The 18,015-nt window shown below is 54.7% G+C and overlaps 1 protein-coding gene and 1 long non-coding RNA gene across 2 annotated transcripts; one reads left to right on the top strand and one right to left on the bottom strand.

The window, feature by feature from the left end:
- On the top strand, positions 1 to 9,253 carry Exoc3l4 (exocyst complex component 3 like 4). Its single transcript, XM_035445351.1, has 12 exons — positions 1 to 630; positions 1,104 to 1,503; positions 2,340 to 2,997; positions 3,959 to 4,070; positions 4,261 to 4,383; positions 4,593 to 4,693; positions 4,851 to 4,931; positions 6,367 to 6,481; positions 6,893 to 7,012; positions 7,097 to 7,249; positions 7,901 to 8,022; positions 9,046 to 9,253. Exons 2-12 carry the CDS (start codon positions 1,104 to 1,106, stop codon positions 9,227 to 9,229), a joined length of 2,169 nt encoding a protein of 722 aa, XP_035301242.1. The 5' UTR covers positions 1 to 630; the 3' UTR covers positions 9,230 to 9,253.
- On the bottom strand, positions 1,728 to 7,940 carry LOC113835826. Its single transcript, XR_003485551.2, has 3 exons — positions 7,797 to 7,940; positions 4,909 to 7,692; positions 1,728 to 4,799 (listed from the first exon to the last, which is right to left on the bottom strand). It is a non-coding gene; the product is annotated as an uncharacterized LOC113835826 (long non-coding RNA).
- Positions 9,254 to 18,015: the final 8,762 nt, after the last annotated feature.

The raw sequence follows: 18,015 nt of genomic DNA, 5'->3' as shown, positions 1-18,015 counted from the left end.
GTTACAGATGGTTGTGAGCCACTGTGTGGGTGCTGGGAATTGAACCTGTGTCCTCTGTAAGAGCAACTAGGGGCCGTCTTTTCAGCCCAGTCCAGCCCTTCTTTTGGTTCAGTTTCCTCAAAGGCAGAGGAGGAGCTTGCTGGCTTAATACCATCCCCCACCCCTGTCTGGCTTGCACAATGTGGTGGGCAGGAGGTTCCAGCGGCCTGGAAGGCTGTCTCTTCTCTCCCACCCCCAGCTAAACATACAGTCAGAAAAGCAAACAGTCAGGCTTTGCTACTGGAAGAGAATATGGTGGTGTCTGGCGCCTGCCAGGGGCTTGAGCTGTGTCTCCCACGCTCTTGAGACCACTACCACACTCTGTGTGGTGGAAACTGGGGGATTGGCAAGAGGGGGAGAGCAGCAGGTAGGAAATACATTGGGATTCCTCGGCTCCGGGTTAAATATAGACCCGAAGCCCCTCCCACCACCTTCCCTTCAGGCTGTGTGGTGAAGATAAGTAGCTGGGTGCTGGGAGACTAGTGCCCTAGGGCATCATCATACCCTCTCCAGCTCCACAGAGTGAGGAAGGGAATGCTTCAGGAGGTTCCTGTTTGAGCAGAAGCGATCCTGTCTTTTGTGCTGAAAGAGGTGAGCCCAGCTCTCTGGAGGAGCTAAAGGGGGGCTGTGGGAGGAAGGCGTGGGGAGAGGGTTTGGCTTTAGAATCTAAAATCCTAGAAGTTTGGGATATGGGTACTGGACCCTGCTCTTGTGGGTTGTGGGTTGGGCTGGTTCCCAGAATATGCAGTCCTTCTAATTGGTGGAAATTACTCAGGCTTAATGAAAGGTGGACCCTTGGAGAAAGCCTTCTGGGGATGGCACCAGGGAGGCACTCTGTTGGCAGCAGCTGTTTGCATCTTAGAACCAGCTACCCTCCAGAATGTAGAAGGCTCTGGCCAGTCCAGTGGCTGGCAGACATTTTCCTTTTCCATAGAAGAGACCAGCCTTCCTGCAGGGCTGGGTGAGCCCCAGGGAGCTTCCCCGGGTTCTGTGTCTGCTTCCTGGGCTGGAATCCTCCAGGCCTCTCGGGCTGCTGTCTAACCGCCAGCTTTTCTGCTTCCAAGATGCCATTGTCACGGACAGTGACTCCTGGGCCAGAGCGCCAAAGCCCCAAGGAGCTTGGGAAGTCACAGACCCTACCTCAGGCCACCCGGAAGTCCAACAGTATGAAAGAGCCAAGGGCACACCATGGGGACACCCTGAAACCCGGCCTGAGCACCCTGAAGCGGACCTTCTTCCGGACCAGCCTGCCACCTCTCACCCTCAAACCCAAGGAGGACCCAGGCCTAATCAGGAGGAGTTCCCGCTTCCTGTTACGGTCCCTGAGACGGGCCCTGGATGAAGGCCTAGCTGCTGGGCACCCTCAAGTCACTGCTGTGCCAGAGAAGCCTTCCAGGGTCCCAGACAGTGTCAGTCGGCAGGCATCGACGGGGATGGGGCCTGAGGACCTGGAACCCCAGACAGGTAGGGTCTCATACAACAGTGTGAGAGGAAACTGAGACCACACAGGGGCTGAGCCTAGGTATCCCGACACACTTCCCTTGAGGCCTAATTCACCCAGACCCTGCCTTCTGCACAGATTCTTCCAGTATCTAGCAAGGGAAGCCCAATGCACCCACTGGGCCAAAAGAAAAACCAGGCTCAGCTAAGTGACTTGCGTGGTATCTCATGGCTAACCAGAAGACAAGTGGGATTTGAAACCTAAGTATTAGGCGCTGATCCTTTCAGACCACAGGGTCACAGAGGTTCATCTGGGCCACTATTACCTGGAGGGGCAGCTAGGAGGACAGCTCAGGGAGCAAACGTTGGACTTGGACTGTCAAGAAGGGATCCTGCAGAGTAGAGAGCTCAACACAGGGAGGGCAGAGAGCACGACAGAAAGGCTGACTCTGTACGTTAGGACAGGACACACCCAGCTGAGCTCTGAACCTATTAGACCTGCGATTACAGCCCACACGAGGTCACCAGGACCAGCTCAGCAGAGATGGGAGTGCGGATGGGGTGTGGGGGGGTGCAAGATAGAAGGCGCTGGGGCTGGTCTGTATAGCCGGTGTGTGCATGCAGCCAGGAGCTGACCCAAGTTATTTTCAGTCAGATTTGGGGCCTTGATACTGTTCTTTCAAATGTGATTCTAAGCAAAGATTTCTGGCAGCTGGAGCAGTTCAATGGCGCGCAGAACATCTGGGCAGTGGCCAGGCAGCCCAGCCCAAGTCCCTGAGCGCAACCTAGTTGTCTAAGTTGGTACCCAGTACCCCTAGGTTGGTCCCTCTCATTGACCCCTTTCTCACCCGCGCTTGCAGAAAGCAAATCCGTGACAGACCTCATCACTGAGCGGCAACTAGTGAAGGCCTTCGAACAGTTGCGGTACCTGGAGACGCAGCTGGTGGCAGACAGAACCTCACGCACCTTTGCGCAGGACCCCACCGACTATGCGCGGCGCGCTATGGACCTTTGCCTACATTACGATGGAATGGCCGCGGAGATCGGAGCCATTGTGCGCGAGGCGCTGGGTTCTGAAGGCGTGGATCGAGACGCTCTAGCCGAACTGGCCCAAGTGGTGCACTTGGAAGAGGAGGCCCATCAGGCCCCCCAAGCTGAGGGTGACTTCTTGAGTACGCCCCGCCACTGGCGTCAGCACTGGGAGGACGCCGTGCAGCGCAGCGCTCAGGAGCGCGTGCAGCAGGCAGGAGACAAAGTGACCCCCGGGGCTGCTGCGGAGGGTGCGTCCGACCTAGCCCAGCTTCTGGCTGAACTTGGTGGTGTGGTCCGCCACGACCTGCAGAAGGTGCGATTAGAGATGCAACCCGCTTACGAAGCCACCGACTTTCCAGTGTGGGAGACCTACTTGCGTGCCTTCCACAGCGCGGTGGCCCAGCGTCTGCAGGAGCTGGCGCGAGACGCCAGGGGCTGTGAGCAGCTCTATGTGCTGTTAGACTGGGCCGCCAATGTGTATGGCAGGTGAGGCCTGAGATACAGCGCTTAAGGCAGGCGCAGGAACCACTACCCACCAGGAGACCTTAGAAACAGCTTCAAGAACACAGGGTCCCTTTCTGCCCCATTCCTTTGCTGGCCAGGAAGACTGGGAATTTTGTCATTCTTTTGTGCTAGGCTGTGTGCTCCCATCCCAGGTTTTCCTAAAGGATCATAGAGGTTCCCAAAGCTAGTCTCTCACGTGCGCTTCCCACCAGAGCCAGGAGCCCCAGAGGGCAATGCCAGCCATTGAGGTGGCTGCAAATACTCTGGACAAAAGCGGCTTTCCAGGCAGGGTGCCCCTCAGGGTGTGGGTTCAGCCTGCTTTTCATGTAGATGATCATTCCAGCGCAGCCTGCAGTCTGATAGGGCTTCCATCGCTGAAACGTGCTGTGTAACAAGGGTGCTTTAGGTCCCAGCTTTGCCACAGGCCTAAGGGAGACGAATACACGAGGGAGAAGGCTGCCAAAATCCTGGCTTCTTCAAATTGCTGTGGTCAGACCATTATTCTTGGGCACCCTGACTTGGGTTGGATGGGTGGTATGTATGTGGGTGGGGTGTCTAGAGCTCAGTCTTGAATGAAGGGGAAAACCATGAGGACAGAGGTCACGTTGAGGCAGTCTGGCAGAGGTCCATCCAGGCTAACCATGAGGGTAGAGGTCACATTGAGGCAGTCTGGCAGAGGTCCATCGGAACAGCTTCTTAACCACTCTGAGCAGGTCCAGCTGGATGCTGGAATGCCAAGAAGTCCAACCCAGCCATCAGAGGTTTCCGGGAAGGAAAGCGATGGCACAGACCTCTAGAGGGTAGAGCAATGGAATGTGTCAACAGAAACCGAGTCCAGGGCCCTAATGATGGCTTTAGACTTTGAACCTGGTTAGGGACGGGAGGCAGCTGGTGGGCATCAGAGTCCACCCAGCTCCTCAATACCCTCCCCCTTGCTTTTCAGTCCTGACTTCCTGGGAGCTCCAGACTTGGCACTGCCCACCGAACCGCTGCCCCCGCTCCTAGAGCCTGCTCTGTGGGCACGACTGGAAAGTGACTACACTAGCTTCCTAGAGGTGAGGCTGCCGGCTCCGGGATCCAGAGGCTGGGTCCTGCAGGAGGCTTGAGGATTGGGTGTGTATCTGTAGGCATGGACTGTGGTCCAGGGATACTAGTCCCTGAAGGCGCAAAATGGGACTTGGAAATCAGGGGGCGCCCTTAGCTTCCTCCCGGAAAGCTCACCTCAGCCCTCTCCTAACCCCACAGACAAAGATCACAAGCTGTTTTGACAGCATCTTGCAGCTGGAGCAGAGGCGTTGGGAAGCCGGCGAGGACCTGGAAGTGCTGCAAGGCCTCTACCACACGCCCCTGTCCATAGACGTGCACATGGTGCGCACGGGAGGGGACTGAGGAGGGGCTGGTGTTCTGACCTCAGAAGGGAACCTGTGGGGTGATCTAGGCCCCTGGAGCCCATGGCCAGTCTAGGTTACAGCTCTCAGCTCTGCCAGTGGACTCTGGGAGTGGGGGTGGTGACCCTCACACTGGGGCAACTGAAAACTGCAGGGGGCTGGTTTAGGACTCAACCGTGTCCCTGACAGCTCGTGGCTGAGCACGTGAAGGCGGCCGGCGCTATCTCCTCGGAGCTGGAGGCCACCACCCTGCAGATCTGCACGCGCGCGCTCTGCCTCTTTGTGCCCAGGTGCGGGTGGCATCCTCAGCCCCGGAAGGGTGGGAGATGACCCAGCCAGGAGTGGGTGGGGTCCACCGGGGAGTCTGAGTGTGAGACCCGCATCACCGGTGAGGACCTAAGAGGGCGGAGACCCGAGGTCAGAGACATGACCCTTTCCGGTCCCCAGGTTTGAAAAGGCTTTTCTGGCGTCAAAGGCGGTGAGCGAGTGCTACCTGGGTGCCTACCTTAACGCCTGCGTGGAGATGAGGTAAGTCGCCCCAGCTCCGGGGCGTCGCCGAGCACTGACAGCAGGGGGCGCGCGAGCTCAGGAAAAGAGATCCGAAGCAGCAGCGGCGGCGGGAGCGGGCGAGCTTGATGCCTTCTTGTCGGTTCCCCCAAGGCCTTCCTAGCTCTAATGTGTTCAGCAGAGCTAGGGCCATGGAACGAATGTGGGGCTTCAAGGCTGACCAGAGGCTGAGGAGATCCGGGCCTCTCCTGGTCCCAGAGCTCCATCCCATTCCGTCCGTTCTTTTTTCTGTGTTTTACCTCCTCCTTGGAGAAGCTCCCTCCCAGAATCCCATCTTGGACAATCCCGGGCGCCTCTGCGCTCCAAACACCCTCTTCCCCATAGATATGCTAGTCTGGGGAATGCAGCCCTCAGCAGAAGGCATGCGATCTGGGCTACCTTGTGGGTTGGGATTCCAGCGTTGCCCATTGTTGGCTGTGCTCCCTGGGACACCATTTCTGCCTCTTTAACAAAGCCAGAGCCTGCTTCCTCAGGCCCTGGGAACTCAATGCATACGAGCTCTTTATGAGCACTTGTGATAGCACCAGGTACCATGTGCCTGCTTCATCCACCTCAGGTGACTCCCGGAGGCCAGGATACCCAGGTACAAACAGACAAGCAGATGCTGGTGCAGCCAGTAAGCCATTGCAGCTAGGGCTTAAACCAGGCCTGCTTGTGTCCACAGGGTGGCCAACTGATGCTCGGCTTCCCAGCACTCTCTTGCTTACCTGTGCCGGGCCTATCTTCAGCAATGGTGGGGTGGGCAGGAGGGAGAAGGGACCCACTCAGCCTTGGGAAGCAGTCTCCACCTCTTGATAGGCTGGTCCTCAGTTTTCTCAACAGTGAAATGGGACATTGTCATCCTCAGAGGCAGTGATGAAGCTCACTGGAGAGCTTAGCCAGGCATGGCTATGTCACAATGTCCCAGTCATGGCTGGCTGTCCCAAAGCTGCCAGATGGGACCTGTGTCTCGGAGCTGAGCTGCCAGGGTTTATGATTGGCTCCCGAGGATTTAATGTCCTCTCATTCAGTTCTGCTCCCCAGTTCTTTTGCACCCCTCCGGGGAGGGGACTGCACTTCACAGCTCAGTCTAAACCAGTGGTTCTCAGCCTGTGGGTGGAGACCCATTTGGGGACGATCCAAGTCTCGTGTCAGATGTCTTGTATATCAGATATTTGCATTACAATTCATAACAGTAGCAAGATTACAGTTATGAAGCAGCAATGAAAATAATTTTATAGTGGGGGGTCACCACAACACGAGGAACCGTATTAAGGGGTTGCAGAGTTAGGAAGGGTGAGGACCACTGGTGAGTGAGTCAGTGCAGTGCCCAGTCCGCAGGGTTGTCCCAGGCTGGTCTTATTCCCCAGCCTGCTTCCCCTAGTCCAGCTCATTACTTGTTTTGGCCCCTCCCCAGAACCAGCCTTCTGGCCAGGTTCCCAGGAACCATAAAGGAACTGGAGAAACCCCTGGTGGCTGCCACCAACAGCTTCCAGAAGCACTTGCTACAGATTGTACAGCAAGACATGCAGGTGACTGGACACTCTCCATGCCCGGCGGTGCCCATCCATTCCCTGACGTTCCAGGCCCAGTTCCCAGTTTTCATCCATTTGTCCTAAACAAGTTCCCAGCAGAGGAAGGGCAGTCGGGAAACACCTGCCATCTCACTGTAATTCCCCAGAAACCAACACCCAAGAACTGGGATGGTGGGCCAAGAAACAAGGCCTAGAGCCCCTTGACCAGCCACTTGCACTATGTCCGGCACACACCCTAAGCAGGGCCTGCCAAATCCGTAAACTCAAACCAGGCACATTGGAGGAGTCTTTGTGGGAAAGGCTCAGGGATAACATTTGTGCCTAGGAAATAGGATGGCACAAGGGGACCCAAGGGCGAAGGGGTTAGGGATGGAGAACAGGGCTTACTCCCGTGTCCTTCTGTTCCAGCCACTATTCAAGGTGTTATATACCAAGAGCTGGCTCACACAGGACACACTCCATCCTCTCATGGACAAGGTGGTGGACTTTGCGCATCACCTTGAACATGTGACCCCACCACTGGCTCAGGTACCAGGAAGCGGGGTGGCTGCCATGGGTGTGCAGGGCCAGTATGCCTTTGATCCTGACCCTAGCCTCACTTCACTCTCCCAGGAGACTCTGCAGGAGGTGCACCGATTTGTGGTCCGAGAGTACCTGGGGCAGGTGCTAAGGCCCCACGAGAGGTTCAGTGGCCTGGATCGTGTGAACGGCTCCCATAAGATGAGCCTGGATGCCCAGGCCATTAGCAGCACCTTCCAGGGCTTGGTAGGAACAGCATCTCAATGTCAAGCAGGGCTCAGTCTCTGGCCAGTCAGGCAGCTGTTATTCTCATTTCTTCTCCTCCTGCATAGAGCCCCCACAGCAGGTGCAGGAGAGGGTGGGTAGTGGAGAAGACGCCAGAGGGCTGGACTCAAGTGGGGCAGGCCCGGGTGGGGGGTGTCACTTTACATTATATTTGACGGCAGGGGGCTGGACTCAAGTGGGGCAGGCCCGGGTCGGGGGTCACTTTACGTTCTATTTGCATACAGTTGTGGATGAAGGTGAGCACGGGATGAGGGTTATGATGGGCAAGATCTGTGGAGGTCTTCCCCCACTCGGACACGCGGAACCCTTAGAGCCATGCCCAAAGCCCTTATAACTGGGCTGCTGTTCTCCTACTGGTGACAGGTTCCACGCAGCACTTCCCTGATCAAGGGCTAGGTTCTCATCTGCAGAGGCAGGAAGACATCTCTAGACAATCACTGCAGACGCCCGGCTCTATTCCCTGCCCCCCGTGGCGTCTTATTATGGGCAAGCCACCCGCGGCACATACCTGGGAAGGGTGCAGCAGGACACTTAACGGGATGGGGGGGGGCGTTGTACGCAAGGAACTCCATGAGAAAATGGACCATAGCATACATCTCCCTGTCTCCCCAGGGCTCTGAAGCCACGTGGCTGGACCAAGCCATCCTGTGCGTGGCTGAGATCCTGGGCGAGACCTACAAAGACGACATCCGGCGGCACCTGGAGACTCTCATACGGAGCTACCCAGACATCAGGTTTGCAGACCCTCCTCCCCCACTAGTGTCTGACCGAGAGTCAGGGGTCACTGGCACCTGGCACTCGCGCCTTCAGCACAGTCCTGCTGGCTCTGAGCGCTGGGCGATGTGCAGAGGGAGGAGCGAGCTTGTCCGGGTTGAAAGAACCTCGACGGCGCGTGCGCATGTGCACGAGGGAGGGGCACGGCCAGCTCTTCCTCGTGTTCTTCATAACCCGCGGACAACGCGACCCCCACCTCCCGGGAGCAAACCCTCTCTGGAATCCCTCTGAGGCTCGGAACCCGGGTTGTGCGGGACACTGAGTCATCGGAGCCAGTGGAAATCCCGGTTCGACACTCCAATGCGCGCTCAGACATTCGGAGATGGAAAGGCCTCTGAAAACCCCTGGTCCAGCCCCTTCCCTGGCTCCCGGCTGCCAGCAGCCAGTTTGCTCTGCCAGATTTTGGATCTGGGGGACGATCCCGCTAGCCCATTTCTAAGTTTGTAGTTTCCCTACTGCTACTTGGGGGTTCCCCAGCCCGGGTTTGGCCCTCTCTTCCTGGCTCCAAGGGCGACCCTGGATGGCTGTGGGGAGCCAGTGGAGAGACAGTGACTCAGCAGACCCCTCTGTACCTGCTCTTCTCCACTCACCGCCTCCCTCCAACCTCCCCATCCCCCAGCCTGAAGCCTGATCTTCACCTCCTTAGCGGTCTGCCAGTTTCTGGAACCTTCCCTAGGTCAGATTCCTTGCTTTGCCGCAAGGCTTCTTTCTACTGTGCGCATGCTCCCTCCCGTCTCATGCCTGTGTGCTTCTAGGTTCAGTTGCTGTGCACCCCCAGGACCACAACCCCTCCTCCTTTTCGAGCCCTCATCTCCTCCTGGCCTGGGAAGATCCCAGCCTTTCAGCCTCTCTGACCCAGCTCCAGGAATGCTGGCTGAATCATACTTCCTCCCAAGCCTGGGTTCCTGTCCTCCCTGGGGGCGGAGTGAGGGCTGGAGGGTGTCAGGGGCACCGCTGTGCGGTAAGGACCCCAATCTCTACAGGCGTGACCATATATTGGCCATTCTGGCACTGCGTAGACTCGGCCGCCGTAGGAACCAGAATCTGCTGCACCACACCCAAGACTTGCTGAGAGCAGCGCCCGAGGTCAGGTGCTCCCCACACCGTGTGCTCTTTGAAGAGATCGTAGTGCCCACCTCCGTGGATGTGCTCATCACCTGCATCTAGGACTGAATAGCAAGCAGGAGCCTGGTAGGCGGAGGGTCTGTCACCCTCCCCGGTGACTGACCCCAGGTCGGGAGCCCAGTGAGTCATTCTGGCCCAACCCCCAGCTTTGAAGCCAGGAGCCATGGAATTTTTGGTCTCAGTTGCTTAACTGCTCAGCCAGGGGGAGCCAAGAGTGGAGGCATTCCAGGCATTTGTGGGGGAGTCTGTTGGGACCGCTGAGGCTCCTTGCAGGTCTGCGGGCGGGCGAGAGAGGACTTCCCTTTCTAACTGCCCAGCATAACCCCACTACAGCGAGGAGATAAATATTCTAAAAATAAATGTGAATTAAAATAGTGCCTACGGTTGGGCAAACTAAGCTGGTTGGAAGGGGTGATGCTGGAAGGTGGTGACTACTGGATGAACTGGATGACTGATTCAAGTTCTGAGCTGGAAAAGCCCCTGCCTGTAGCTGCAGATCCAGGCCTTCAAGGGGTGGAGAGATGGCTCAAAGCTGAGGAGCACTTGTTCCCTCTCCCCGGGGGCCCAGGTTGGGTTCCCAGCACCACCTACATGACAAAAAGCAATCATTTGTGACTCTAGTTCCAGAGGATCCAATGCATTCTTCTGGCCTCTGTGTGATGCACAGACAGACATGTGGGCAAAACACCTGTATATCAAGTAAAAAAGCAACAAATAAAGCCAGCCCTTCACCAGAACTCTGGGTCCGCTAACCTTAAACACCAAGCTGGTCTTGCCCAGAAGGAGGTGGGTAGCCCTCTGCCCTGTTCTAGGCAGCCTGAGCCCTTGAGGACACTGGCTGTACAGCTTGAGGTAGTCTGGTTTCATATAGGAGGGACTTTCCAGCAATGGAAGTAGTCTGGTTACCCTGTGTGTATGGGGGGGGGGGTAAGGTTTAGCCTTGGAAACAGGAGACATTGCACCTGCTCTGAGCCTGAGGGACAAGGTTGAGGACCTATTTGCATTGATGGCTCCAATTTCCAGGGAGACTGAGAGCCCAGAGGGGATTGGCAGGGAATTGATGGCATAAGCTCTGATGGTTTTCTTAGCCTACTGTTCCCCAGCAGGCTCCCCTGTAGCTCTGGGCCTGACTGGGACACAAGCTTGTGTGGGGTCAGGTACCCTGCAGGTGGCCTGGGGTCCCAGTGAAGCTTCCATCCTCAAGTGTAAGACCAGGGTTCTAAAACACTGCAGTAGGAGGTGAGTGGGCAGCTCGTCTCTCCCTGCTCTCCCAGACCCCTCTCCCTGTACTGTAAACAGCCAGAGAGTAATTAATGTCCAGGCCAATCCGCCCCCTCTCCCGGTGCTGGGCCTGGAGCACAGAGCCATCTGAGTCTTCTGGGAACCCTGGGGTGGGTGTCCAGAATTCTTACTTCCTCCTAGGAGCAGGTGTCAGGGGCAGTGTGACACCCCCCACCACCACCACCACAGTGTGTATCAGGGCTGGATGCCAGGGGCAGGTCAGCCCAGCAGGGGAGATCCAGACCTCTGTGGGGAAGGGTAGGCAGGGCAGGAATGAGGAAGTGAAGCTGTTGAGGTTCCCAGGCTCCAAAGTCAGAGGTGAAACCTGGGAACTGTTGACACTTGATAAGCAGTCCTTCCTGCCAGTAGGGAAACTGAGGCCTGTAGAAGGCAAGTGGCCTTGAAACCTCATAACCTATAGAGTTCAGAGTGTGAGCAGCACCTCTAGCATAAAGGAATGATTCACTGGCCAAAAGTCTCTGCTTGGTCCCACATGTACCCCTCAGTGGTCGTCAGAGTCCTGCTGGCAGTGCAGAGAGGGTTCTGAGAGGTAACAGAAGACCTGATCCTAGACAAGTTCTCCCCAGAGAGCCCTCAACCTTCCCCCACAATACTTGTACGTCCCAGGCCGCTCACCAGGTCCAGCAGGGCCCCATCCTAGCTGTCCTGCCTGACTGGAGCCTCAAGGCTGAGTGTCTTAGATGAGTCTGTAGGCAAGTCTCTATACCTGTCTTGCCTCAGTATTTCCAGCTGTGAAATGGGCATGCCATCAGTGCCTTCCAGCCAGAAGAGCTAGCGTAGAGCTGGCTGAGGAGAGTGGAACAGGAGCTAGCCATAAAGCCAGGCTCCTGACCTCCGTATGAGCACAGGACCCAGCCAGACCATAATCTGCAGACAATGTTGAAGTATGAACCGGGTGCAGCAGCGGGGTCGGGGGCCAGGTGGAGGTGGAACTGGACCGTGAGTGTTCAGCAGAGCATGAGGTAGGTGGGCATGTCTGGTTAGGAGAGAGTGATTTGGAGGGTGCGCCCAAGGCTGAGCAGCATCAAGCGGGGCATGAGGAAAGACTTGGTCCTAGCGCTCCTTAGATTCTCCAGGCTGCCTTCCTGAGGGTGCCTAGACCTGGAAACAGGAAATCTGGGTTTCTTGGCTGGAAGTGTACCTTGTGCAAGGAGCATTGGCATGTGTTCCTATGAGCCTAGTGATGACTAGGGCCTGGGGCCACCCTCTGAAGGCTCAGTCACAGGTAGCCAGGTAGCCAGGGTACAGTCAGGGAGACTGAGGACAAGTGGGACAATGAGAGACTGCTGCTTCTGGCTGGTGGCTCTTCTGCCCTGGGTGCGTTGTGTTTGGGAACCTCCTACCCCCACTACCTAGAGAGACTCCTTAGGGCATCTTCTTAACTATCCTGCTGTCCGTCCAGGCCAAGCTTGAGGGGGACATGGACTGTCTCTCAAAGCTATCTTAGGATTCACTGACCGATTGTCTGGTGTGTGTGTCTGTGTGTGTGTTTGTGTGTGTGTATGTGTGTGTGTGTGTGTGTGTGTGTGTGTGTGTGTGTGTGTGTGTGTGTGTGTGTGTTTGTGTGGGTGTGGGTGTGGGTGTGGGTGTGGGTGTGCGCGCGTGCATGCGCACGCGCACGCAGCCAGCACTGTGAACCTGTCCTGCAGGAGGGAGCCTGTGCCCAGCCTCCTCACTCTTCTCCCACGCAGGAGAGCCTGGAACCAACTTCTTTGCCTCTCGATCTCCAAGCCTAGCTCCTGCTAGCTGTCCCTCGGTCCCCAGCCTCTGCCTGGCTTTCTCTTCCCCACCACTCTTTTCTCCTCAGAACTCACCTGATTTGCACAAGGCCCTCTGTGACGATCTCTCCTCGTCCGCTGGGCTCAGTGTACCATGCTGAAACAGCCACAAGACTTGGGATATGGGCCAGTTGTCTCAGCCCTGTGTCCCTTTCCTTTCTGAGGTTTAGTCCCATGGAATGGAGTAGCTGGTAGGGAGGGAGCTAGGGACAGGCAGGCTGTCTGCAGAGATCCTGGTTTGAGGGTACTGTAGGTACAGGCCTGTCACCTTCGTGCCTTCCCTGCCGCTCCCTCTTCCTTCCTTGCCTGCTGGTCCTGGCTCCTTCCTTCCTGGCCCCAGACCTCAGCAAGCCACACTCATGGGGGGGGGGACCACCCTCAGTGACTTTGAGGTGTTTCCTGCAGAGCTTCTCTTCACTAACCAGGCTGCATGGGGGGGGGGGAGGCAGCACTACCCTCTATTCACATTCTCACTTCCTTCCTTTGCTAACACACACACACACACACACACACACACAGAAAAGAAAAACCACAAAAACAAAAACCCCTTGGGAACTACAGCAGGCCACCAGAGTCTTCCACCATCCATCATCAGTCATGGGGAGGGGCAAGACTGGTCTGCCTTGTGACAAGTTAATCTGAGGGGAGGCTGGCCACTGAGATAAAGCAAAGGGACTTCGGGTGCTGATAGCTGACTCCACAGTGCTCCAGGGGCAGCCCTGATTTGTAGCAGCTAAAGTGTCCAAGTGGGAAGCAAGGACCCCTGTGGAAGAATGGCCAGAGGCTCAGCCCAGCCTTCTGTGTCCCAGCTCATGAAGGGAACTGAAACGTGACCACCACTCCTATCCCAGTCTGCTTATCCCTAGGCCTGTGGTGCCTGGATCAGTGATTGCAAAGGTCCTTTTGCCCTCCTGCAGATAAACCCACTGTCAACTCACCACTCAAAATATTTATCATACCTAGTTTGCTTTTGGTTTTCTGTAAGTCATCCCATTTCAGGGAAGGGCCCATGGCAGGGATGGCTTGAAAGGATGGAAACTTTGCTTGCATCACTGCCCTGAAATGTTGAGAAAGGCTGGCCAGTCTTCAACGAAACAGCTGGGCTTGGGGCCGGGGAAGCACCCTAGCCTGTAGGCAGGGCCTGTGCTTCCAGGAGGCTGCTCTGCAGTCCTGTAATACACTCCTCTGGAGATCTGCTACCGAAGAGCCCTGCTTTCTCTCGAGACCACCCCCACCCCCACTTCATCCTGGGAAGGGGACAGGGACACTGCAACTGTGAGCAGCTTCTAACAGAATTGGGGTGGGGCACTGCTGGCTGGTGAGTGGCCTTGGGTAATTAATTGGGCATGTCACTAAGGTGGCTCCTTAGGTGACCAGTCCTGGTCACCCTATGATCCCGAGGATGTCAGCAGACTCCAGTTCCTTGCAGCTGATGTCCTGAGCAAGTCACTTCCTCTCCTGGGAAGGCTGGGAGAAGAGAGGTAACAACAGTGACCTCCACCTTGGTGCCCACTTCTCTGAGACTTAAGTTTCCTCAACTGTCCACAAGACATACAGTGGCTCTGCTCAGTGTCAGGAATGCATAGGGCATCCCGAGGAGACAGAGTCTGGCCAAGGTCTTGGGTTGGATGATGACCTGAGAAGTAAAAGGAAGAAACTGTTTTCCTGCTGGCCAAGGTCAGGCCAATGGGAAATGCAAGTCATCACAGAGGGGGAAGTAGGTCCCAGTGGCAGGGGAGGGTGGGGAGACACCCTGGAATGCCTTAGTCTTCCCTCCCAGAGAGGCCACTCCACAACCAGCATGGCCCTTGTGACCAAGGTGGCCAGCCATGCCGGCTGGTGCAGCCCCTCCCCTTGGCCAGGTTTCCCACACCTACAGGACCCTTGTACCTGCTGAACTCTGGACCACACAGCTAGTCCTTCTGCTTTCTGCTTCTCCTTCTGAGAGCTTCCTCCAGCTACTTTCTCAGCCAGCCAGGGAATAAACAGAGAAAGTCGATGATAAACCACTTTGTATTATTCTCTGGCCAGAGCTGGGTTGGTGCTTTGTGTTGCCCTTGATAGTTTAACCAGTTGACTGAATAAAGTTAAGGAACTGAGTGGTGTCGCCCCTACCACGTGAGTGACAGAATGAAGGACAGTGCCTCCCATTCCACCATGGAAACTCTTGATTAACTTAAATATATCAAGCTTTATTTTAAACATGGAGTAACCCTGGAGGAGCAGGGTGGCAGAGGGTGGCTCAGTACTGACTGACAGATGGCGGGGCCCATTTGTGCCTCAGTTTCTTCATCTGTGGAAAGGGATGGCTAGCCAATGGTCATGGTGACATCTATGGATGAACACAAAAAGCCTGGCAACTTTAGAGGTCAGAGAAAGTCAACTGTCCACCCACATCTGGGACATGAATGGAGCTTTTGAGTTCAGTGTCCCCTGAATTCCTATATACAGTGGCCAGTGTACCCATCGAGGACAACAAAATATGATCCATCCATAGGACAGAATGCAATTTGGACCTTAACAGGCAGAAAATCCCAGCCCGATCAATGGCATCACTAGGCTTCTAGAACATCATACTAAGTAAAGCAATCAAACGTGTGAGAGTGGTTTCTAGGAGAAATGCAGTTTTAAGTTTGCCTTTACACATCAGTTTCTCACCCAACCTGTGACCAAGTTAGTGCTGCGCTTTGAGATAGATTGTTTTCTATGATGTATTCTTTCTGCTTACACACTGCACATTCAACCTGTTCAGGATTAACTGGCCTCTAAGAAAAATATCACAGTCAATCTAACTATACTTTAGACTGACAACATAATTAAGCCTTGCAAGCTCAGCTGAATGTTCCACTTTGATTATACTATCTATTTCTCCTTTGTAACTGCTGCAGGACACTATTGCTGGGGACAAATGTCCACTCACCCTAATAGTGAAGAGACCAAAGTACAGACTAAGTCCAATTTGGTGAACCAATGAGTTGTATTGGTGTTCCACGCAGCTGTGTGGGTGAGGGGTCACTTACAGGCGCACAAATGACTCAAGGCAGCTGCATCACCGGAAGCTGTCACCAGAATGGTTGATGGTTCATAACAGTGGGACCTGAAGACCTGGAGCTCTAACTGAACAACCTACAGGCAGGTCACTGTAGGCTGGAGAGTGTCATTTGCAGGTAGCTCAGGTGGTCAGAGACTCTCTGAGGCAGGTCTGGCTGGCTTGTTTCTTCCGGGCCATTTGGCTGCTCTGATGTCCTCAGAGGCTAACTGTAAGGGTCTTCTAGGCCGCTCGGCTTATCTGAGAATATTTAGCAGTTCTTACAGCGTATATGCATGTTTGACGAAGGAGAAGCCCAGTGAGTCTGGTCAGTTTCAGGGACTTCCTGAAGCTATTCTGAGTCATTGGCTTCCTGTCTCAAGCAGCTTCACTGTTAGTGCTTTCCCTCCTCTTAGACCATCCTGTGCTTCACCTCCCTGGAAAGGTCCTGTGACTTTAGGGTTTCCCTCCAAAATGGAAACTTTGAATACCAAGGAGACTGCCATACAACAAACTCATTCATGTTCTTGACTCAAAATGCCATGTGTGCACCAGTTGTGGGGACCAGATCTAAGACCATGTGCTGGAAGCAGTGTGCTCTTCTGAGCAGGTAGAGCTGAGGGAAATTTTTTTTTTCTCCTTTCTGAGACTCCTATAAAAGATTAAGACCAAAGTTGCTTATTTCTGTTTGTTACATCTCCTGTGTTGTTCAGTATGGAGAGAGAACAGTCTCGATTCAGGACTCCCTTTTTAGATTAGGACTCTTCAACTAGAATTATTTTTAGACTAGACCTATTCTAGATTGCACTATTAGAATAGGCGAGACCCAGACGCTTAGATAAATCAGATCCACTCTTGGGCAAAGAACCAAAAGGTAGTCTTTTCCTCTTTATGTGATATCACCACACAATCACGAAAGGACAATGGCCATATATACCCACTCATGAGATCCATGCCGTAGACACAGCCACAGAATGGGGTTACCAGGGGCTAAGGGATAGAAGGGAATAGCAGTTGTGTAATGGGGACCATGGTTCAGGTTTGCAGGGCAAAAAGAATTCTGTGCAGCTGGAGAGATGGTTCAGTTGTTAAGACCACCTGCGGCTCTCACAGAGGCTCTCACAGAGGCTCTCACAGAGCACCCAAGCTCAGTTCCCAGCACCAATACTGAGCAGCCTCACAACTGTCTGTCACTCCAGGGCCAGGGGATCCAATGCCCTCTTCTGTACCACCGAGCACCTGCGCTCACACGTGTACATACTCACATACACACACACACACACACACACACACACACACACACGCACGCACGCACGCACGCACGCACGCACGCACGCGCACACACACACTGTACACTAATGCTGACAGCCAGAATGGTACGTTTTGTGTTATGTATTATTATAATTAAACACATAAAAGGGAGAGCCTGTTATCTCAGCACTCAGGATACAGAATAGAGGGATTCTGAGTTCCTGGCCAGCCTGCGCTATAAAGACCTTGTCTCAAACAAACAAATAAAAAACAACACCCAGGAGATAAAGAATCAGCAGTTGCTACTTGGAGAGAGAAGGTAACCCTGTGTTGCTGGCTCTTGGACAGGTGCTGGCCACCAGCCTTTGCTGCCCTGACTCTCAGGTTACCAGGGGTTGGGTTTGGGGCAGCAGCTTTCTAGACAAGCTGTTCCAACTGCTTCTCTGCTGTGGGATCCATCTGTCAGCTGGCCTCTGGTGGACTATCTGAAGTGCCTGGTGTGACCTTACAAGACGCATGGTACCTCACCCTGCTCTGAGGAAGATACTGTGGGAATCTTGGGACAATATTGACAGTCCAACATGTGTCCCCCAAAGCCCAGGGGCTCTGAGCAGATGTGGGGTTGTGAAGGCCTGACTCCCCTCTCTCAACCCTACCGGTGGAGTTTCCTAGTCATTCCCTAACCTGTTTGAAATTAGGAACTCGATAGATGAAGCAGAGACTGAGTTACTCTGGTGAGGTTACACATTACACAGTGTGTCAGGACTGGTAGGCTGGGACCCCTGGGTTTCTGTCCCCTTTTGTCTTTGGATGCAAGTGTGGGCAGGACCCTAAGCTCTTGATCTCCCTTGGGTGCCCTGTGAAGCAGAGGCAATAACCTCCAGCCTGAGCTCTGTGGGCTCATCTGAAAATGTCACCCATTAGGACCTCAGGAGAAGAGGTGGCATCTGGCTCTCAAACACGGTGAGAACTGTGTAGACTTGGCTGTCCTGGAACTTGCTATGTAGACAAGGCTGGCCTTGAACTCAGAGAGATCTATCTGCTCTGCTGCCCTAGTGCTGGGATTAAAGGTGTGAGCCACCATGCCCGGCAACCTTCTGTGCTTGCCTTCTACAACCCCACTCTCTTAAACCTGGCACTTGGCCACTGCTCCCAAGGAGGAAGAGGAAGTTCTGACTTTCCAGGGACAACCCCTAAGCATAACCCCCCACTCAGGCCCTTTCTTCTCCCTTCAGGCTGGCGGGGACGGAGAGAGAGCCCAAAACAAAATATGGGGAGGAGCTGAACTCCGAGTTGAGGCAAAAAAAAAAAAAAAAAAAAAAAGAAGCTGGCGTTTAGCGGGGGAAATTCCTAAGTGATCCCATCTTCAGGGGGCAGAAATTCCTAGGGAGTGAAGTATCCCTCTTCCTACACTGGCCTGCAACCCCACCCTCTCCAAGGCAGACCCTGAAAAAAAAAAAAAAAAAAGC

The sequence above is a fragment of the Cricetulus griseus genome, chromosome 5, assembly GCF_003668045.3.
Source record: "Cricetulus griseus strain 17A/GY chromosome 5, alternate assembly CriGri-PICRH-1.0, whole genome shotgun sequence".
NCBI classification, from domain to species: Eukaryota; Metazoa; Chordata; class Mammalia; order Rodentia; family Cricetidae; genus Cricetulus; species Cricetulus griseus.
This window is presented reverse-complemented; position numbering and strand designations above follow the sequence as displayed.

What these genes read in the sequence shown, in the direction of transcription:
- Exoc3l4 (XM_035445351.1), top strand. Translation starts at nt 1,104, where the DNA reads ATGCCATTGTCACGGACAGTGACTCCTGGGCCAGAGCGCCAAAGCCCC. An exon ending in GCCGCCAATGTGTATGGCAG is followed by an intron (nt 2,998 to 3,958) that starts GTGAGGCCTGAG and finishes CTTGCTTTTCAG; the next exon opens with TCCTGACTTCCTGGGAGCTC. An exon ending in AACGCCTGCGTGGAGATGAG is followed by an intron (nt 4,932 to 6,366) that starts GTAAGTCGCCCC and finishes GCCCCTCCCCAG; the next exon opens with AACCAGCCTTCTGGCCAGGT.